We start from the raw sequence: 22,982 nt of genomic DNA on the forward strand, positions 1-22,982 counted from the left end.
GGACTCCAGGATCATGACCTGAGCCAAAGGCAGTTGCTTAACCAACTGAGCCATGCAGGCGCCCTAAAATATTTTTTTAAAAAAGGAAAAACCAAAACCTGCATTTCCCTTCAGTGGCCCTTGCAATCCTGGTTTTGTACATATTTATGTATCCCTTTACAACATATTGTTTAGTATTACACATTTTATAAACAATTTAATAGAATTTATAAATTTTAAAAATTCTTCTGCAACTAGCGTTTTTCCTTTTAATAGTGTGTTTCTAAGATTGAACCGTGTTGATACATATGGCTGTTTTTATTTCATCTTTACCACTCTGCGAATTGCTGTGTAAGAAATTTGTTAATCCAAAATGTGTTAATCCATCCTCCTGCTGAAGATGGCTACCGCTCCTCTTTTTTATGAACACCGCTGTTCTCAAGTTATTTTGCAACCGTCCCTGGTACACAAGCTCAAAAATTTGGGGTGCCTGGGTGGCTTAGTTGATTAAGTATCTGACTCTTGGTTTTGTCTCAGGTTGTGATCTCAGGGTCGTGGGATGGAGCCCCATGTCGGGCTCCATGGTCAGTGGGGAGTCTGCTTGAGATTCTCTCTTTCTCTCCCGCTGCCCGTCCCTGCCCCCTGCTAGTGTGTGCTCTGTCTCTCTCTCAAATAAATCAGTCTTTAAAAAAAATGTTCAAGGTCATGATCCCAGGGTCCTGGGATCAAGCCCGGCATCGGGCTCTCTGCTCAGCGGGGAGCCTGCTTCCCCCTCTCTCTCTGCCTGCCTCTCTGCCTACTTGTGATCTCTGTCTGTCAAATAAATAAATAAAATCTTTAAAAAAAAAAAAAAAGTTCAAAAAGTTCTCCACGGCAAACACTTAGTGGTGCAGCTGGGGAGTGGGACGTGTACACATTTAACTGTTTCCTGCCAGACTCTTTTGCAGTGGTTCATTACTTCTTCTCACCCTCAGCCCTGTTCCCCAATCCTGCCCAACGTTTGGTGTTTCTGACTTTGAAATTTCTTCCAGGCTGTGAAATTTTCTTACAGCCTAAACTGTTATTTTCCTGATCACTAGTTAGGTTGAACAATGCTTTACATGTTTATGGGCCTTTGTGTTTCTTCTCCTGGGCGATGCCTCTTCAATTCTTTTGCCTATTATTCAATGGCATGGCTTTTCCTATTCTCAATGATTTTTTAAAAAAGATCTTATTTATTTAATTGACAGAGAGAGAGAGATAAAACATGAGCGTGAGCAGAGGGGAGAAGACAGAGGGAGAAGCAGACTCCCCTCCAAGCAGGGAGCCTGGTTCGAGACTTGATCCCATGACCCCGGGATCATGACCCAAGCTGAAGGCAGACGCCCAACCGACTGAGCCACCTAGGTGCACTTATTCTCATTGATTTATGGGAATTCTTAAGATATTCTGGACACTAATTCCCACAATTATACTTCCAGCGATGACCTTTTTTTTAAAATCTGAAAATTCGGGCCCTGTCACTGCTAACCCTGTCACTGCTCAGCCCTTCCCCTTTAGCCCCTCCTCCTTGGACCAGCTCCCTCTGCTCAGGCCTTCAGGTAATTTGAAACAACAAATTTAATCTGATTTTTCTGGTGGGTTTTTCCCTCATCCTCTGGTAGAAAACTACCTTGTCTTCACTGGAAGGAAATTGAAAAAGCCTGAAGGTGAATTTTCTTGTCCTCTGCTAACATCCCTTCACATTCATTTCACAGTGTGTGGAACAGGAGAAACTGAATTCAACTCTACCAGGCTCCAAATTATAGGACCCTTGATCAATTTAGAATTCAGGCTGAAGATGGAGTGCATTTCCTTCATCTCTGACCAGCTGGCTCTCACCTGACTTTTCTTCATCTTGGAGGACTTGGTTCAAAGCAGTCAGAACGAGCTGAGCCAGCCTATGCAGACATTTGGCCCTCTCTGCTCCCATATGCCCTGACCTACTGCCTTGGTTGGCACAGAGTTCCATTTCCAAAGCATCACAGGCAACAATTTGACCAAATATTTCACTGCCCTTTAACTAAAGGTAACAACACTCCAGCCTTCCAGCCTCTCACATCTGTATGTTTACAGTCCCAAACTTGACCCTCTCCAGGCAGACAATTCCAAAACTTTAGATTCTGTAACTAGCAGCCCCCAGTCTGTAGTATCAAATTAGGGTCAATTAATATCAATGTAGATTTGATGAGCAACCCAGGGCTGAAATGGTGTCCTCATGAGATTTTTAGGGATGGAGTCTCCTTTTGCATTTCTGCTAAGACAATGTTAAAATCGGCATGTAGCCTTCACAAGATGGCTGCTTGAGCTCCAGCCCTCTGATCTGCATTCAAGGCAATAGGGAGGAGGAACAGGCAAGGGCAAAAGATGGCTTCACTAACTTAGCTCTCCCTCCTCTCGTTCTTTGCTCTGAAATATATTTATATGAGCATCAAGTCTCTCAGGTGGAAAAGATGATGGTCAGATTTCACTACTGGGTTCAACAGAATATAATGTGGAAAAATGCTATATCCAGTGTGGAATAGGGGTGACACATTGAAACAAAATATGAAAGAACACTTAATCTGCAAAGAAACTTACAATAATAATTTAAAACTTCATCAAGCAGGATTATTCCAATTTAAAACACTAAGAAATAGGACCATCAGGAAAACAAAATCTGAAGGTACCAAACTTCTGAAGGTACCAAAGGGATGTAGAGCAAACTAGATGGAAACTTAGTATTTGTTGACTTATAAAGATTTATTTATTTATTTATTTGTCAGAGAGAGAGAGAGAGAAGAGCGAGAGTGAGCATAAGCAGACAGAGTGGCAGGCAGAGGGAGAAGCAGGCTCCCTGCCGAGCAAGGAGCCCGATGTGGGACTCAATCCCAGGACGCTGGGATCATGACCTGAGCCGAAGGCAGCTGCTTAACCAACTGAGCCACCCAGGCATCCCGTATTTGTTGACTTATAAATAGGGGGTTTTCCATAAGGCAGACGTTAATGTCCCCCTCAACACTGAGGAGTAATTGACAAATATAATTGTATATATTTGAAGAGTACAAAGTGATAATTTGATATACACGTGCACCATGGAATGATTACCCAAATCGAGATAATTAACACATCCATCACCTCACTTACTTAAGGATGTTAATTATTATTCAATGACAATCCCTGCAGATACAAAATAAAACTCAAATCCGTCACCAGATAATTAATAATCTACCTGGAAAAAAGGCAAGGCAATAAACTCAGAGTCTAGCCTGTCACGTATTTCCTGCACTAACGTTATCTACAACAGAAGCACTTGGCCGATTTGCTGCGGGTGATTCCTTCTGCAGCTGACTGTGGTTCATGCGTAAAGACAATAAGTCTAAACCTGTGTACGGAGCTGAAAGAGCATTCTCCACCAGCTATGGGGGTTATCAACAGACAGCAGGAGACCCAAGGTCCCGTGTCTTTGTCATCTTTTAATTCCAAATATGAGTTTCGAAGTGTGATTTTGTTTTGAAGACACTCCTCTTGAATAGTTGCCCTCTGGTCACAATTAACAACAATAAATGAAACTCTAGCTTTTAAGAATTGACCCATGCCACCTCATGGGAGAAACACGATCTTTTGGGACACACTGAGGTCAGCTCACCTTCCGAGGAATTTCTCCCAAAACCTCAACCATCAACTTCACCTTACATCTCATTGGCCAGAACTTAGTCATGCGGTTAGCCCTCTCTGGAAGGAGCCTGGGAAATGTAGTTGTTAGCTGGAGCAAATTGCTAAGACCCAACAAAATCAGGGTTTTGTTAACAAAAAAGGAAAGTCAAGATATTTCAGGCAGGCGATTGTAACTAGTTGGACAGAAAGGAATCTATTTCCTGCAGAATTATTAGAAGGGATGAAGAAACAAGTCTAGTCAATGCTCTCATAAACAATGCTGCCTAATTGTCTTGATTAATCTCAGAAAATTAACTTTGTTGTTGTTGCCTCCCATTTTTGCCAAATGGATGACCTCTGCCCAGCCTGTCACTTCGAATCCAACCTTCTTGTCATTTCCAAATCAGAACCTTCGATGGGTACATCTTATTGGTGGGAACTAGGGCACAGGTTCGCAAGGGAGGCTGGGAAATGTAGTTTTCTTTTTTAAAATCCAACCTTAACAAGGTGGGGTTCACAGTTGTGTGGAGCCAGCATATTTCATTGATTCTTTTTTTTTTTTTTTTAAAGACTTATTTATTTATTTGACACAGAGGGAAAGAGAGAGAGGGATCACACGTAGGCAGAATGGCAGGCAGAGGGAGAGGAAGAAGCAGGCTCCCTGCTGAGCAGAGAGCCATGTGGGGGTCAATCCCAGGACACTGGGATCATGACCTGAGCCACCCAGGTGCCCCTATTTCATTGATTCTAGGACACATATTTTTTCATATTTTTTAAAAAAGATTTTATTTATTTATTTGACACAGAGAGAGAGATCACAAGTAGGCAGAGAGGCAGGCAGAGAGAGAGGGGGAAACAGGCTCCTCACTGAGCAGAGAGCCCGAGGCGGGGCTCGATTCCAGGACCCTGAGATCATGACCCGAGCCGAAGGCAGAGCCTTAACCCTCTGAGCCACCCAGGTACCCTTTTTTCATATTTTCATGTCTCTAAAGTTAGGATGCTTCTGGCAACCAGTAATGGCTCTAGGCCACTTGGCAATTTTGCAATGGTAGTTGGCATTGCTCTACAATCGGGAGACTTCCTTACAAAGGCGAGAAAGCATCTCTATCAGAAGGGTCAGATGGCCTCATCCATCTGCTTTCCAGATCCCAAATCTTTGGGGTTGCCATCTCTTCTCACTCTATTTGCCTTATGACCTAAAAGAAGAAGTCTTGACTTCCACTGTGAAGGGTTTCCTGAAAACACAATGAAGGATACAATGGTAGGTCCATCCTTGTTCTGGGCAGAGTTGGGATGAATGAGTAGGAGGGAGAGAGCCTTTGAGGAAGGACACTCCTGGGTGTAAAGGGATGGAGGCAGTGGGGACAACCTCTCTAAGGACAGCAGGAGGATAGGTTCTCTGAGTCCCTCTTCTTTTTTCCAGGAGCTAAGGCTCTCATCATGAAGTGTGATGCCATCTACCTCCCTAGGATGTTGAGAGAGTTAAATGGGATAATGGGTGGGAGCTTAAACACCTGGGTTGTGCCGATGGGTAGGGCCTCTCTGCAGTCCCACTCCTTGATTTCCCCATTTCTCTGGACTAGCAGCCCCCTGGGGAAGAGGCACTAAATCTGGCCTCCCTGCAGAGGCTGCACTTGTGATTGGGGAAGTTTGCCGGAGGAGGTATAAAGCAGGTAACAGGGCTTTTGTTTGGCCCCTGGAGAGAAGGCACTGTGCCAAAGATCATGTGGCTGATTTCTGCCCAGGGCAATTCGTGGAGTGGGAAGTAGGGCAGTTCTCATCAGAATGAGGATACTTGACTGCCCAAAAGACTGATGGGAGAATCTAAATAGAGAGGGGACAGTCCGTAGAAGGCAGTACAGGGTCTTGGGAGTGGGAGGGACTAGTGCTCAGATCCCAGCTCTTAATGGGCACAGCAGCTGTCTCATAGGGCCATTTGTGAGAACGAGGCTAGCTTGTAAACATGATGTTCCCATACAACTCTTGGAACATGCTGAGGGCTGGATGTATACGAGTTATTTGTCAGAATGTCTCTGCCCTATCTGGGCTGTTTGGTGAATGATAAATGTGAGTGGTGGAGCTGACTTTTGCTTTAGGGAAACCAAACCACTCGGGACACCTGGGTGGCTCAGTCATTAAGCATCTGCCTTTGGCTCAGGTCATGATCCCAGGGTCCTATGACTGAGCCCTGCATTGGGCACTCTGCTCCATGGAGAGCCTGCCTCTCCCTCTCCCACTCCCCTGCTTGCGTTCCCTCTCTCGGTTTGTCTCTCTCTGTCAAATAAATAAAAATCTTAAAAAAAAAAAAGAAAAGAAAACCAAACCACTCATGCTGAAATGTATCAAATTGACTATCTGAATTCCAAGGGAAGTTTTTTTTTTAAGGATCTTTTTATTTTGGAATAACTTCAGACTTACAGAAAAGTTGCCAGTATAATACAGAGAATTCCCATACACGGTTCACCCAGCTTCCACCATTGTTACCATCCTAGGGTTCTGGGTACATTTGTCAGAGCTAAGAAACAGATTGGTACAGTGCTGCTAAGTCAATTACAGGCTTTATCTGAATTCAAAGGAGCTTTGAATTCTCAAAGCTCACTTTGAGAGAGTAAGTGAGGCTCTTGACAGAGAAATTGCCACCATGGGGATGGAGAGGACAACATGCACAACTGGCCAATGGGATTCAAAGGACAAAAGTGTGATTTAGCCAAGTTTGTAGGGTAGCAGGGAGTGAGGACGAGACCGCCAGGATTCTGGAGCCCTCAGTTCATGCTTGGGTCTGCCATTTAATCTGGACCCGTCCCCTTAACCAGGTGCCAGGTTTCTTTTTCTTTTCTGTAAAACGGGAATAACATTCCTTGGCTGGTGGTCCTGGCAAGGTACAGCAGATACTGGTCTCCTCCTCGGACCCATTTTCCCGTCTTTCTCAGTAAGAAACTCCTGATTTTTCAGCTGGGCACATGCCACTCCACTAAGGACTACACTTCCCAGTTTCCCCATGCAGCATCATGAGGCCAGGTGTCTAGGCCCCAATCAATGGGGAGTAAGCAGAAGTGGTGTGCACATATTCTTTGAGGAAAGAAGGTGTGCCTTTATTCTGTCCTTCCTCTTTGTGGCTGATAGAATGCTGTCATCATGGCTGGAGCTCTAGCAGCCATTTTAGAGTGTGCCACAATGTTGCCAATGGAAGACACGCAAGGCAAAGAAGGTGTAAGAAGGGCAGGTTCCTTATTTGGAACTGTTAGAATGCCAGAGACTAATGGCGTGGACCTCTAGACCGGGGTTTCCCAACCTGAGCCATATTGATATCTCATGCTGGATAATTCTTAGATAATTCTTTGGATAGGTATCAAGCTTCACCTCTCAGCCTGCGTCTCACCGTCTTGCCCCATGACTCAATGTCTGTCTCCCAAGAGGAGCCCGGTGTGGAGCCCCATGCTTAGCAGGGAGTTTGCTGGTCCCTCTCCCCCCCAACCCCCCGCCAACTTGCACACTCTCCCAAATAAATGAAATATTAAACAAACAAACAAACACTGTTCTAGAGTGGTTCTGTCCAATAGGAATATAATGCAAGCCACATATTTAAATTTATGTCAGGATACCTGGGTGACTCAGTTGGTTAAGCCGCTGCCTTCAGCTCAGGTCATGATCCCATGGTCCTGGGATGATGGAGTCCTGCATCGGGCTCCTTGCTAAGGGGGGAGGCTGCTTCTCTCTCTGCCTCTGCCTGCCACTTTGCCTGCTTGTGGTATCTCTCTCTCTCTCTGATATATATAAATAAATGAATAAACAAATAAATAAAGAATGAATAAATAAATAAATCTTTAAAAAATAAAAAAATAAATTTAAATTGTCTAGTAGTCACATCGAAAAAAGGGAAAAGAAACAGGTGAAATTAATTTAAATAATGTAGTGCATTTGACTCCATATATTACAAATACTGTCACTTAGCACAGGATTTGTATAAAAATTATCAACAGGCCTATATTACATTCTTTTTTCATATAAAATCTTTATTATTCATTCATTTATTTATCTAAAGATTTTATTTACTTATTTGAGAGGCAGAGAGTACAAGTAGGGCAGGGAGGAGCAGGCTCCCTGCTGTGCAGGGAGCATGATCCCAGACTTGAACCCAGGGCTCTGGGATCATTACCTGAGCTGAAGGCAGACGCCTAAATGACTGAGCCACCCAGGTGCCCCTCATATAAAATCTTTAAAACTGGTGTGTATAGTATTCCCCCCTTATCCGTGGGGGATACGTTTCATGTCCTCCAGGAGATTCCTAAAGCTGCACGTAATACCGAACCCTATTTATGATACAACTTTTTTCCCCCATGCACACATACCTATGATGAAATTTAACTTATAGATGAGGCACAGCCAGAGATTCACAATAACTCGTAATAAAATAGAACTATAATACACGGTAATAAAAGTTACGCGAATGTGATCTGTCTCTCCCACAGTATCTTTTTTTAAAATTTAATTTAATTTTTTCAGTGTTCCAAGATTCATTGTTTATGCACCACACCCATCTCCCACAGTATCTTAGCCATCCTGCACTCAGTCTCCTTCGTGTGATGCTGCGGGATGCTAAAATGCCTACGTGGTGAGGGGATGTGAGGGGAATGATGTCAGCGCAGTGACGTAGCGGTAGGCTGCTCTTGATCTGATGATGATGTATCAGAAGGAGGATCATCTCCCTGCCCCCCAGGCCATGGTTGTCTGCAGGGAACTGGAAATGCAGAAAGCAAATCCGTGAATATGGGGGAATCGATGTCCTTTCCACTTACAACACATCCTGACAAAGGCTGGCCATATTTCAAGTGCTCCATGGCCACACGGGGCTTGTGGGTACCGTACTGAATGGTGTTAACTCTATACTTCTGGAATTTCAGGGAGAAAGAAGTGTCTATCTCATTTAAGCCCTCTTTATTTGGGGGCTTTTGTTGCTTGCAGCAGAATGAAACTCTAACCAGCACCTGGGTTTCTGATCCCTCACACACTTTTGAATGTTCGAGAACTGAAAACCAGATTGGTGAGGTGCAGCTGGAAAGTAGAAAGTGTTTTGGAGAAGGAAGGGGGAGGGCACTCTGCATGCCCCAGGGATTGTCTCCCATAGTCCTCCTGACAGCTGCAAGGGGCAGGTGTCGTTGTCTTCATTTCATGAATGAGACTCAGCTCGGAGAGCCTGGTGGATGCAGTGTCTAGTCAAGGTCCCCTCCCCATTGAGGCCCTCAGGCCCCTTCAGGCCATTCATACCACTGACTGGGTCCCTCTCCAGGACTTGCCTCCAGGTGAGTCACTTTGCTCAAGGTCATCACTGGTCCCTAGGGGCAACCTGCGTCTGACTGTCATTGGTGAGTATGGGTGCATCCCTTGCTCAAATTCTGGGCAATCCTGAGGACCATCCCAGCCCCAGAGTTCCCATAGGATCCACTAAGTCCTCACAGCTTAATTTGATCCTCTGCCCACTCCTACCCTCACTCACCCCCAGCCAGGCAGCTGCTGATCCCAAAAGCTCTCCTCGGCAAACAGCCATCATGCACCCAGCAACAGAGAGGTTAAGTGACTTGCCCAAGGTGACATGACCAGTCCACTCGCCAGAAGTCAGAGGTCACTGAGGCTTACTGTGACTTGGCCCCTTCTTACTCCAGGGGGCTGCCCCGTGGCTCCCCCCCCACCCCTGCCCATTATCGTATCCCTAGAGAAGCCCACTCTTTCTTCCATCTGCACTTTGCATGCATTGTTTCTCACGCCTGGAGAATCCCTTCTGTTCTTTCACCGCAGAAATCCCACCTCCCTCATGGCTCCCACTTAAATTACCCCTCTTCTCCTCCCCCAGGAAGCCTGTCTGGGTTACCTAGCTCTTAAATCTATAGATAGCTCTAAAACCCTAGTGTGCCTCCCATACATGTTTGGGAAGAGCCCACGGACACTGCTAACCCTCGAAATTTGGAATGAGGGGGAGAAGTGGAGGGGGCAGGGAGGCTATTTTCCTTTGAATTTTGTGTGCATTTCTATGTTACTCCTAGATGATTAGTTAATTACATAATAGACCACACTAGTGAGTTTCCTATTTGAAGCATCCACCAGGATGTCTCATGGCAGTTCAGGTCAATCAGATTAACCCAAGAGCTCCTAAGTAGCGCCCCCCCCACTCCCACCCCATGACGACCCTGTGTCAGGTGCAGGCCATGCGATTTGGAGGAGGACATGGCCCCTGCCTGGGAGATTCCCGAGCTTGATGGGGGCACAGACTCAAGGGAGATCATTGCCTTCCCAGTAGGGCTGTCAGCTCCCAAGGGCCTCAGACATCCTAGCCCTCCCTGTTGGGTGCAGGTTGGGTATGACCCAGGTTGGGCTAGACCCCTGTGCACAGCTGCCTCTCCCATACCCTGGCCTCGGCTGAGGGTCCCAGGGTTGTGCCAAACAGGGGACCAAGTCCAGAGGTCCAGAGTCAGATGGCCTGGGTTCAGATCTGGAATCTCAGTCACCTTGCCTAAGGCAAGTCACTGAAGCCTTTGGAGTCTGTTTCCCCCTCCTTGCAGAGGTATAGCGGGACAGAATGAATTAAGTTAATGGCTATGCTGAGCCCGTGCTCAGCAGGTGGAAGCTTCCTCCCTGTCCCCTGCCTCCTTGCTGCTCCTCAGTGGGAGTCAGGATCTGAGGTGCTGTAAGGAGGGCCAGGCAGGCCAGAAACCAGGGCTAGGTGGACTCCCTCCTGCCAGCCCCGGTCCATCCCATTTTTCTGTCCAGGCCGTGTGCACCGCAGGGACATTGGGGCATGGGGCACAGCCTGTCCCGGGAAAGGTCACAGGGTCTGGGTCTGGGCAGATGGTGAGTTGCTTGCTACCTGCAAATACCTGGGGACACCCAGCCCTGTCTTTTCCAGGTGTTTTAGGAGGGGCACTGTCCTCTCCAGGCAAAGCATGTGAAACCTGAATTCTGGCACAGGGCAAACATGATCCTTTTCTTTCTTCCTTTCTTTCTTTTCTTTTCTTTTCTTTTTTTTTTTTAGATTTTACTTATTCATTTGTCAGAGAGAGAGGGAGAGAGAGAGTGCACGAGCAAGGGGAGTGGCAGGCAGAGAGAGAAGCAGGCTCCCTGCTGAGCAAAGAGCCCTATTTGTGGCTTGATCCAAGACCTGAGCCGAAGGCAGACACTTAACCAACTGAGCCTCCCAGGCGTCGCTCACTCATAGATTTATTTTTGAGTACATGCAAAGGCCGGGAGCATCAGCAGCCCAGGGTGGCAGAGGAGAGAAAAGAAAAGGATCATGTGGGGCTCAGTCAGTTAAGTGTCTACCTTCAGCTCAGGTCATGATCCCGGGTTCCTGGGATGGAGCCCGCTCAGGAGGAAGTTGGCTTCTCGCTCTGCCCCTCCCCCCACTCATGCTCTCTCCCTCTCAAGTAAATAAATAAAATCTTTTAAAAAACAAATCTATTAATGAAATATTTCAGATTGCCAGAATATATAAAGAATGTTCTAATGGCCACTCATGGTAATCGCCTACAGCTGAAGGCCCCTGTGTGAGCCCCTACACGAGCCCTTCTCCCCAGAGGTGAGCTGTGCTCTGCGAGCTGGTTGTGTTTATTACTTCCTAGGCACGGAGGTAAAGACTCATGTACAACAGCTAGTGTTATTCTGCATGTTGCTAAACCTGAAAGAGCGTATTATACAATATGTAATCTACACCTGGTTTCTCTCTGCCTTACCTTATGCTTGTGAGTGTCATCCACGGAGCTCTAATTCATTTTCAAGCTTGTAGAGAATCCCATCATGTGAACAGGCTGCAGATGATGAATCTAGCCTCCTGCTGATGGGACATTTTGCTTGTCTCCAATTTTTACTATTATAAACAATACCGGGATAAACATAATTCTACAGATTTTGCCCTCTGGCTAGGATACCTCCCCGCCTACTTTGGGCATCCTTGAACTCCCCTTCATTCGTGGAAACCATCCCGCCCTGGGCATTCAGGCCCCAGATTCTTCAGGGCGACCTTCTCTAAGAGCAGCTGGAATCCCTTGTGGAGTGGCCAAGAGGGCGTTGTCCTGTGAGGACTCTGTGGGGCCCTGGGCTACTACTCAGGAGCAGACACACATCTGGATCCCAGCACGTTTGCCCAACCTTGTTCTGAGAGGAATGCAGGACCTTAGGCTAGGAATTGACGGTGGCCAAGAGCACGGGCTCTCAAGTCTGCATTTGGGGCAGGGCCCGGTGGCAGGGCTCATGCTCTGTCTGTGTGGCACTCGCTGGAGCAGGTCCACTGTCAAATCAGAGAGGACCTCTGGTGGGGGCCAGAATGGTTGGGGACTGGCTGGGCTTTGATCCACGCTCTATAGGGTGGTCTAGAACTCCAGGAAAACAGAGGCGGCAAGCTGCCTGGCCTCCTAGGGGCCAGCCTGGAGTAAGGCCAGTATCATTTCCGCCATTCTATGGTCAAGAGAGTCGCAGGGCCCTCCTGATGAGAGAAGCAGCACAGCAGTCAGTTTATGCCATCCAGGGTCACAGATCCTGACAGAGTCAGATGGAAAACCCGGGTCTGAGCCACTGTCACCTGTTTCCCACAACCGGAGCCCTTCCTCCGGGCTTTTGCACATGCTGTGTGCTGGAGACCCTGCTCTGAACCCTGCTTCACAGACTGGCCTAACTTCCACTTACCCATCCATCAGGAGGCATCACTTTCCCTGGGGGCTTTCCAGAGCTCCACAACCCTCCTTCTTACTCCTAGAGCAGCCTCTGCTATTGCTTTCCCACCGGCCTCTTCAGCTAGAGCTCCAGCCTGCACCCCACGCCACGCTTGGCACATGGCAGGTGCTCTGGGGCTACTTATCTGGTGAAGGGATCCATTAAGGGTGTGTTCTTTGCACACTACCCTACAGATCCTCCCACTTAGATGCTGTGTGCTTGTCATGGACCCTGAGACAGAGCTTAGCGTTCAGGATGTTTATTAGGAAGTTTCCTTGAGATTAACACCTGTGCAAAGGATGGGAAGGAAGCGGGAGTGGACTGAGGGAGGTCCCCTGGGAAGTGCCATGACACATTTGACTGGCCCTGGGGGGGAGTCCTGAGGCTAAAAGAGCCAATCAGCAGAGATGGCCAGACTTTCATTCTTCTGTCTCAACAGGCAGTGGGATGTGGACACCCCTCCCTGGGTGTGACCTTCGGTGAGCAGGCTCTCTGCAGCAAAGGCCAGCCCTAAAGGGGCTGATGGCTGAGGGCTCCGCTTATGGCACTCCTCGTGCTCGCACAGTCAGTCCTTCCTTGCAGGAGGATTGAGATGACCCATTTCTGTTTTCCTCATGGGGTAGGAGAGTGGCGGGGAGGTAGTAGTCCCTGAGAGCGGCTACGAGGAAATGCCTTGCCAGCTGTGACCTCGGCGGGAGGAAGAGTTGCTGCGAGAGCAGAGTGAGGGAGGATTCTACTCACATCCATGCTTGGAGGAGCCAGAGTTTCAGGCCTGGGGCTTCATGGGACTCCATTCCTTTCCATCAACACTCAGAGACAGAATATCCAGCTCTTCTGTGCCAGGCGCTGTGCCATGTAGTGTGGAATATCACCTGGGGGTGAGTCATGGCTCTATGACTTCCACTCCCTCCTTACTGATAGCCCCCCTTCCATGATCCACTGTCCACACTTCTTCCAGACTGATTGTTCCAAAAGGCAAATCACTATTCAACTTCTCTTCTGAAAACACACTTAGACATCCTAGCTCCATTCCTTCTGTGATCTGCCCTGTTCACCTCTCAGGTTGCTTCCTTATCCCCTTGGTCAACCAGCCCCAGCTATGCTAAAGCTGGTCTGCCTTGGCAATTACTAGGGACTGAACCCACTTTCCCTCCAGACGTTCAGAGAGATGCTTCCTCCAAGTCTGTAAGGCCTTGGCTCCATGTCACCTCCTTCAGGAAACCTTCTCTGATTATTCACTGGATGCATTCCTTTTTTCATATTTATTCAACAAATATTTATGGAGCACTTACTATGTCCCAAGCATATTCCTGGGCAGTGGGAAAGCCTGATGAATTGGAGTCCAAGCCTTGCCCTCTTGCGGCTTACATTCTTGTGGAAAAGGCAATCAATAAACAAAAATAAAAAGTACCGCGATTTTAGAGAGTGCAAAGTGAAATGAGAAAACGAGAGCATGGGAAGGGGGCGGAGAGTGCCTGATCCGGGGTCCCTAACGTTCAAGCGCAGAGCAGCCTCTCCCCAGCCGCGGTGCCGCGGTGGGGACCCAACTGGACGCAGAGTCAAAGGCGCCTCGCGGCGAAAACGCGGGAGGTCGTCGGGGCCGCGGTGAGGGTCACCTGGGCCCCACCCTTGGGGGCGAGAGAAGAGGCGGGGCCTCAGTCCTAGTCCGCGCCGCCCTCTCCCGTCCCGCAGCCGAGAGGCGCGCTCGCTCCCGGGAAGGGCGCGTCGGAGCGGGTCAGCCAGGTGCGCGGCCTCAGGAGGCCCCCGCCCCGCCGCGCGGCCCGAGGGGGTGGGGCCGGCCGTGGCCCCGCCCCCAAGCCGTCCATAAATGCGCCGGGCCGGCGCGGCTTCCGAGCGCGGCTTCCAGGAGACTGGGAGAGGTTGGCGGGGCCCGCGGCTGGTTTGCTGCCACGCGTGGGGCGCGGCGGACGCGGAGCTGCAGCCATGCTGTTCTGGCACACGCAGCCCGAGCACTACAACCAGCACAACTCCGGCAGCTACCTGCGGTAAGGGCCGCGCCGCCGGGGCTGGACGGGGCGCGGTCGGACGTCCTGGGGAGGGGCGGGAGCCGCAGGGTCCCGGGTCCCCAGCGCCCTCGCTGCGCCCCACACACCCCCCCCCTCGGCTATCAGCCCTCGGGGGACTAGAAGGGACATCCCGCAGGGACCCGCCTAGGGAGGGACCCCGGGGGCACCGGTTCTCTCCTGACCACCCTGTCGGGCGCGGAGCACACACCTGCTGTCCGCAGCTTCCCGGCCGGTCCGCCTCCCCCAGTCTCCTCTCCCGGCTCGCATCGGAGGAGAGGAAACTTTCTGCCATCAGTCCGGTGCCCGTCGCGGGGAGGTCTAGCTCCTGCTCTTTGCCCCTCTCTGCCCCGGTCCCTCTCCGAGCCGCACGCCCTCTCCGGTGTCCTTGGGCGGGCCGAGGGGGGCGAGTGAGTGGCGAGGGCCGACCTTGCGTTTCAGCTCCGCGGGCCGGCGGGCGGGGGCTCGGAGGGACCGGGGCTCGAGGGACAGCGTGCCCCCTCCCTCCAGGTGGTCTTGGATACGTGTATTGGCCTGGGGCCCGCACCTTTATTGCCCTTGATGGAAATCTTTCTTCTTCTGCAGGGACTTGACTAGTGCTCTTCAAAGGGAAAAGTAAGTCCTGCTTGTTTTTCAAAGTTCTGTCGTATCCCCTTTAAGGAAGTCGGAGCCCCGTTAGCTTCAGTTCCTGGAGGATTGTTTTTCCCTGTTCTGCAGCTGGCTGGGCACTAATGGGCAGTCATTTCATTTACTGAACTCGCCTGAACCAGCTTTAGCCTGTCTTTATTTCCATCCTAGTCACAGTTTACGAAACGTGCCTAATTTAACCCAAAGGGCATTTGGTATGGACTCAGAAAGTAAATCGTGAGGTGAAAGGAATCACTGGTGCCGATAGCCCCAAAGTGAGAGCCTGAGTGCCCCCCCCCTTTTTCCCACTCAGATTTAGCAGTACACGTTATTTGGAAATCCTGGCTTCTGATAAGTAATGCGTCCCCTAGTCCACTCTGAAGACATCTTCCTTCCAGAAGCAGAGAAATGATTGGGTTTAATTGATGTGTCCTCTCCTTTTTATTCATGGGCCTGAGTAATAGGAGGTGGCATAAGTCTCAGTCTTAATTAAGGAATGATGGCCTTCCCTGCAGACCATGGAAATGTCAACCAGAGAAGTTAGTCTCTGTAGAAAATTGTGTCTGTTCACCTGCATGAAATGCAACAGTGGGGTCCGTTTTTATTGTACTGTGTGATGGTTTATGGTTGCGGTTTTGCCTAAATTTTAGTTTGTGGCCATTAAATATGTTGCCATATCTTAAAAAATGATTTTGAAGGTGACCTTGAGTGGAATGTGAGTGTATTTAAGATTTCCTGGATACTTAAAATGTCATCCCATTAGGGAATAGTTCTCCCCTTGTATGGGAGGTGCTTCTGTCTGAAATGGAAATTGGTCTGTGGAATTCCTTAGATACCTTTTTAGGATTTTGGTATTGTTTCAGGGTTTGGGAGGTGGGTGGCAATTGGGGTGAAAGGTGCCAGAAAGCCATACTAGTTTTGGGGGTCATTTAGGGACCATGGATAAGGAAACATTTGGTCCATGCTATTTAAAAAAAAATTATTCCATGTCTTGGAAACTGGGGGTTTCATCCTTTTTAGAGGCTGACCTTAGTGAAGGCCAAAGTGAGGGTCAGTGAATATGCCACTGGTTCCCCCAACTCTAGAGTGAGAGTTGTTGTCTTTTTCCTTGGTTTATGTATTTTATTTTCGGTGACCTCCTTACCCTGAAACCTCTGCAGGTTGTCTCCCCTTACCCACATAGTGGCCTTTATTCCTTTCTTACTTTTTCTGTTTGATGTTCTTGTGACTTTTATTCCTTGGCAAATAAGGATGCCAGGCTTAAAAAAAATTACTGTTAAGTGATGGTTGTTATCACCCCTACTTTTCTTTCTCTCTCTTTTCTTTTCTTTCCTTTTCTTTCTTTCTTTCTTCCTTTCTTTCTTTTTTTTAAATTTAAAGGCAGCAGCCCATGGCATATTAACTTAACACGGTCTGGGCAAACATGAAATTATGCAATCCCCAGGTGAGCAGGCCTGCCTGCCTCTCGCGTGTTCCTAGATAACCACTTGGGCTGGGAGTGTGCACCAGTGTGGCAAAAGGAAGGGGCAGTGTGAGGGGAGCCAAGATGGCACTGCTCCTGTCTTTGGGCTGGGGATGGTGACAGGGGCGGGCCCCCACACAGGAGATTGTCCAGGTGTCCTCCAAGCCAGAGTTGCACTTCAGAGAATTGTTTGGGATTGCTGGGGTGTGTGTTGGGTTTGTGTTTTAGAGACTACTGGTTTATTGTGTTATAAGAGGAACAGACTGTACGAGTGACTCCTGTTTATATAGTGCAGCGGGGTTGGTGAATCTGATTCATAACCGGGGACACTGAGAGGGAGGAGGGTTATCAAGATAAGGGGACCAGGACTTTCGGGCATCTGTTTCTACATTGGTCTTAAACAAAAGCCTCTCCTGCTCACAGGTCATTCGTATTATCAGGATTTCTTGAAAAAAAATTTTTTTTTATTTTTCAAAGTTTTTTTATTTATTTACTTGACAGACAGATCGCAAGTAGGTAAAGAGGTAGGTAGGCAAGAGAGGGAGGAGGAAGCAGACTCCCTGTTGAGCAGAGAGCCAGATGCCGCTCCCAGGACCCTGAGATCATGACCTGAGCCGAAGGCACAGGCTTTATTTAACCCACTGAGCCACCCAGGCGCCCCAAGAATTTCTTCTTACCCTTGCAAGGGCATTTAAAAAGTACATCTAGAGACAACTCCTAGGCTGGTGTGAGGCTGATTTTTTTTGGGGGGGTGGTGCTATGGCTGGGGGTATTCAGAGGTGGAGGAAAAGTATCTCTGAGCATTTTGATACTTTGCATGTGAATAAGAAAACAATTAAATCCGAGGTCTTTACACCTTGTTTTGCATTTAGGAGATACTAGTATGACCATTAAAATCAGGATTATGGGCTAACCCCTTTTTTGGAAGATTGTGGGTGGTGGGCTGTCACAGGCCGGTGAGCGAAATGCATTTGCATAGTTTACAGAGCCCTGAGGACAGGATTGAATTGGTCTGAGAAGCTGCCAAGGAGTAGAAGAGTTTACTTAAAAAAATGAAAACTTCTGTTCAGATTCCTAGGCTGAGAGCAGGACTACATAATGAGCAGTCTCTTGTGGATGGAAACCACGTGGCATTTCAGGTTCACTCCATTGCTGCCAGGCCCCTTGTCAACAGAGATTTCTGTAACTTGTAGATATCAGATAACTTTGCATTTTTGCCTCCTTGATTTGATTCAGTAAATCTCTAGAGGGCCGTTGAGTGAAAAACAGAATCCTTATGGGATGGGTAGATGCAGTTTGAAAGGGGCGTCCTGGTTCTGGGGGCACTGGTGTTGGGTGAGGTCTGGGACGCCCCCCGCCCCCCAGCATACTGCCATGGGTTTTGGTGCGTTGCGATGCCCCTGGTCAGGACCCAGTTCTCCACCTTGGCTCTCTGTCTTTGCGCCTGGGCTCTGTGGGGCTCTGCTCCTGACTGCTCCCTCCTGTGTGTTGCAGCGATGTGCTCGCTCTGCCCATCTTCAAGCAAGAGGAGCCCCAGCTGTCCCCCGAGAACGACGCCCGCCTGCCGCCCCTGCAGTACGTGTTGTGCGCGGCCACGTCCCCCGCCGTGAAGCTGCACGAGGAGACTCTGACCTATCTCAACCAAGGTAGTGGCCGCCGTGCTGGGGCCACCTGCCATCAGGAGTGGGGAGTTGACCTGGATGATGCATGGGGGCCTTCCTTACCTGATCATGGTGGGGTTAGCTGGGAAGGAGACCGCGTGTCAGTGAGATTCTCTGTGTCCCAGTGGGGAGACTTCCCTGAGCCTCTGCGTCCTTGTCTGAAAAGTGGACGTCTCAGCTGTAGAGGCCCTCAGGCCAGCCGTGGGTAATGGAGATAATAGTTCCTGCTTGGGCCCTCCACGGGGCAGAGGCTCAGTGTCCAGCAGCTGTTGTTAGAATTGCTGTTGACTGTGACCGTGACCGGTGTCCTTTCCTGGATGTGGATGGAGCACCCTGGGTACACGAGGTCTGTTCTGTCTCCCAGAGCTGCAGCGGGCAGCGGTGGGAAGGTTGGCCCATCCTCAGGCAGCTCGGAGGCTGGGTTCCATGTGCACCCACGCAGAAGCCCCATGGGGCGGTGGTGACAGGACCACCCACCGTGTCCTCACACAAGGGGCACTGGCTTTGCAGTTTGAATCTCCATCCTAGCACTGCCTCACACCAGGACTTTGAGCTGCCTTTCTTTTTACTCTGTGCCTAGGTGTTTGCCTGTGTAAACTGAGAAGTGTAATTTTGTGACATTTGAAAGAATGCAGCTGTTTCAAGTGCCTGCTGTGATAATGGCTGTTCAGTTGGTGATTCCCTTTATCAGGACACGTGGATCAGTGTCCTCCTAACAGATGGCGTTTTTGTGGTTTCTGTGTGATGGTGTGGATGTGTTTATTGCACTTCCTTCCCAGGTCACCTCGTAGATGCTCTGGCTTCAAGTGGCTTAATTGCCCCTGCGTTTTTAAACAGGCAGAGCAAAGGGGCAGGGGGACAGTGGTGCGCTTTGTGGGGTCGTGCTGAGTTGCAGGGAAGTGGCCATGTGGGAGCAGTTGGTCTTCCCTGGGCTAGCGCCTTTCTATAGGACGAGGAGGCCCTCATTTGGAGAGCCTGCCGGGGCTGGAAATCCAGCCGGATCGTCAGGCTTGTCCTCTGTGGGCCAGGGGCTTCTGCTCAGGGAACCAGCTCTGAGGTAGCAGGTGGCTCTGCGTCCACCTGGGGATGAATCAGCCCCCTCCCGTGGTTAGCATGGCCCAGCGGAAGGGCAGGTGGCTCTGTGGCCACAGCTGGTGGCCAAGCCCACACTTGGTTAGCAGCGGGGTGACTGGGCCCTGTGGAGGAGTGCCTCTGTGCCTCTGTGCGTGTCTATGGAGCAGCCTCGGAGATTGTCTTTCTGGGTCGCAGGAGGTCACATGTACCAAGTTGTGGAGCTTTGCTTTCCTCTCTGGGCCTCTGCTTTTTTGCCTAAAGGTAGCCTGAAGAGATGGGCTGATGCTCACAGATCACTGAGCTCCGAGGCCTTGTTCCTGGCCCAGTCCTGTGGTGCTGAGGAGTGAGTGAGTGGTCTGGGGCTCTGTGGCTGGTGGGGGGCACTGAGTGTGCACCCACCTCCCACCTCCTGTCTCCTCTGCAAGGCCTTTGCCTGCTTGGCCTGCCTTCCCTGCCTTCCCTCCACCTCTCCTCCCTGTAATCAGCCAACCTTGAACCATGTGTGGCAGTCCTCATGCTAGACCTTTTAAGAGTTTCTCCTTTGCTCAGTATAGAAAAGTTAAAACAGGGGAAAAGAGTTGCCTTATGGTCTTAACCATCCCGTGTCAGTTTGGTGTATTTACTTTAGATATTTTTTAAGTTGCATTTTCCTGATCATTGAAGTAACATGCTCATTATGGTTGATTTAGACATGTGTAAGAAAGAAGATGAGAAGGGAAAAAAATTGAAATCTCTTCTGATTTCAACTGAGGACCACTGCTAACCTGATTTCCTCATATATTTGTATGTATGTCTTTTCGAACTGATCTTGCTCCAGACATATGTCGTCTTTTCATTTATTAGATTTGTGAGCTTTTCTCATTTCACTCAAAATGCTTTGCGAACTTAAATTTTTGTAATGGGTGCCCAGTATCACATGGTATAGGTCTCTGTGGCTTTCTCCAGCATCATGGGAAGGACACTTAGCTTTGAGTTGTTGTCTTTGTGTAAATATTTTTAAAAAAATAATAATAAATTACCTTCGAAGTGGGATTACTGGACTGAAGGCTTTGGACGCATTTTTACCAAATACCTTCTCAGCAGAATGTCCTGGCTCATGTGCTAGCCAGCTGGGCACATTTTATTGTATCTTTTCCAATACTGGACATTGTGGCTTTTTATCTGGGTAGTGACACCTAAAACTTAAAGCAGCGTTTCTGTCATTGTGGTTTTCATAAACTTGCATGTATCAACCAATGTGGTCAAATACTCTAAAATAGGTTTCTTGATCTTTTAAATGTCTCTGTCAAATAATGTTCATGTTCTTTGCCCATTAATCTGTTGGGATGTTTATATCTTGTTGATTGTAAGAGCACACCATATATGAAGAGTTACCAACCTTTTAGTTGCTGTATGTTGCAAACATTTTTCATTGTTGGTTGCTGGTCATTTAACTATATTTTTTCTGTGATAACTATATTCATGGCTGTAGGATCTATGTCATGACTTTTTCTTCTTTGTAAAAATTTGAAATGTCTTGTAAAATCTTTATTTTATTTTATTTTATTTATTTGACAGAGAGACAGTGAAAGCAGGAACACAAGCAGGGGGAGTGGGAGAGGAAGAAGCAGGCTTCCTGCCGAGCAGGGAGCCCAGTGCGGGGCTTGATCCCAGGACCCTAGGATCATGACTTGAGCTGAAGGCAGATGCTTAACGACTGAAATCTTTCAGTCTTTTAAAAATAGTTTCTCTTCTATTCTAAGAATATGTGCCCACTCTAGAATTGCTTAGTAGTTTTCTAAATTTCATTTCATGGTTTCTAAATATTAACATTGAAATGTGTTTGGAATGTTTTTGTGAAACTTAATAATTAGGTATTTAGTGATACTTTGAATTATTATTACATAATATATATATTTATATACATAAAAATATAAAAATATAAATATTTCAGCTTTACCAGTGAGATTTAACCTGTCACGTTGCATTTGGAATTTATGATGTGGTATAAAGGTTTAACTTTGTTTATTTTTCTAAATAGTTAATCCACTAGCTATTGCCTAGTTTATCCTTTTCTCACTGGCTTAAAATGCTACTTTGGAACATGGAAAAAAGCTGTATTCTCAAGTATTAGTCCAGAAACGTGTAGAGTTATTCTGTTCTGTAACCCTGATACTCATTGATTCTTGCTCCATTTCACATTGAACTATTCATTGAGACTTGGAAATTGTTTCCCTATTCAAGTGTAGGAGTTCCTTTCATCATTTTTCTTAGCTAATCTCAATCATACATTCTTACAAATGGATTTTACAATCATTCAGTCTCCTTCGTATACCTCTTTTTACATTGATGAGATCATATGCTTCATGAAATTGTTTCTTGATTTCATTAAATACTAGTCTTGTAATAACATTTTTTTTTTGGTTTCAGATTTTTTAAAAGTTTTTTTAAGATTTCATTTATTTGAGAGAGAGGAAGGGAGAGAGAGAGAGGGTATGAGCAGGGGAAAGGGGAGGGGAAAAAGGAAGAGGGAGGGGGCGGAAGGAGATGGAGAAACAGGGAGTCAGCCTTGGGGCTCCATCCCAGGAGCCTGGGGTCATGGGATCAGGACTTGATCTCAAGGCAGCCACTTAACCAACTGAGCCACCCAGCTGCCTCATTTTCTGTCATTATTTATTTTTTTTAAAGATTTTATTTATTTATTTGAGAGAGAGAATAAGAGAGGGGGAGAGCATAGGAAAGGGGAGGGTCAGAGGGAGAAGCAGGCTCAGGAGGGACTCAATCCCTCGACTTGAGGATCATGACCCGAGCTGAAGGCAGTTGCCCAACCAAGTGAGCCACCCACGCGCCCCTTTTCTGTCATTATTAAAACTGCTTTACCGTCATTTAAAATGTCTGCCTATTATTTTGCTATTTCTTTTTGTTATTTAGGGGAGCGTAGTGGCAGTAACTGCTGGAAGAAAATACCCAATGTAATTATTTTAATGTCTGTCTCCCATAATAGAATGGAAACTCTATGAGCCCAGAGCCCTGTCAGTCTTTTTTTAAACATTGTATCCCCAGCATTAAGCTTGGTGCTTTGACACTGAAGTAGGTGCTCTATAGATATCAGAAAATTAAACAGTAGGCGTGACTTATTTTATTTCCATTTTATTTTTTTCCTCTCCTTCCTTTTTGTTATTATTTATAATGTTGAACTGAATATCTTTTTCAGCATATCTTATTTAAAGTACCTCTACTTCTATGTCATATGACAAATGGTCATTGATTCAGTTGAAAACAATAGTTATATCACATCAGTCAAAACCTTTTTGGTTAATTGAAGAGTTAGCTGTTAATAGTATTTGATTTTTATTGCATTGGCTCTATGATGTCTATTATACTACTTCTATGAGGTCCTGCCATATCTTCTTCCATGTAATGGTGTTTTAAAAATTCTCTGAGGGGCGCCTGGGTGACTCAGTGGGTTAAAGCCTCTGCCTTCCACTCGGGTCATGATCTCGGGGTCCTGGGATCGAGTCCTGAGCCCGGCATTGGGCTTTCTCCGCTGTGGGGAGTCTGCTTCCCTTCCTCTCTCTCTGCCTGCCTCTTTGCCAGCTTGTGATCTCTGCCAAATATATATTTATATTTATATAAATAAAACCTTAAAAAAAAAGTTCTCTGAAAACATGAGGGGATGTTCTGTAAGACCTTGAAACCATCGGATGTTCACTTCTCAGTGCAGAGTCAGGCCAGTGTGTTATCTCATCAAGCCCAGTGGCTAACTTTATACGTGGTGAAAACAAGGTGTAAAACAAAGTATGCCCTCTTCTTCGCACATAGAGT

The 22,982-nt window shown here is 47.6% G+C and overlaps 1 protein-coding gene across 1 annotated transcript in view; it reads left to right on the forward strand.

Moving 5' to 3' along the window:
- Positions 1-14,274: 14,274 nt before the first annotated feature.
- The window catches only part of TFCP2L1 (transcription factor CP2 like 1), a gene marked incomplete at both ends in the record, with an annotated part of 57,000 nt that continues 48,292 nt past the window's right edge, over positions 14,275-22,982 (forward strand). Inside the window, 2 exons of the mRNA XM_080799347.1 lie at positions 14,275-14,336; positions 17,938-18,089. Of these exons, the coding sequence (XP_080655473.1) occupies positions 14,275-14,336; positions 17,938-18,089 (214 nt within the window). The remainder of the gene's footprint in view (positions 14,337-17,937; positions 18,090-22,982) is intronic.

The sequence above is a fragment of the Martes martes genome, assembly GCF_963455335.1.
Source record: "Martes martes genome assembly, chromosome: 3".
NCBI lineage: Eukaryota > Metazoa > Chordata > Mammalia > Carnivora > Mustelidae > Martes > Martes martes.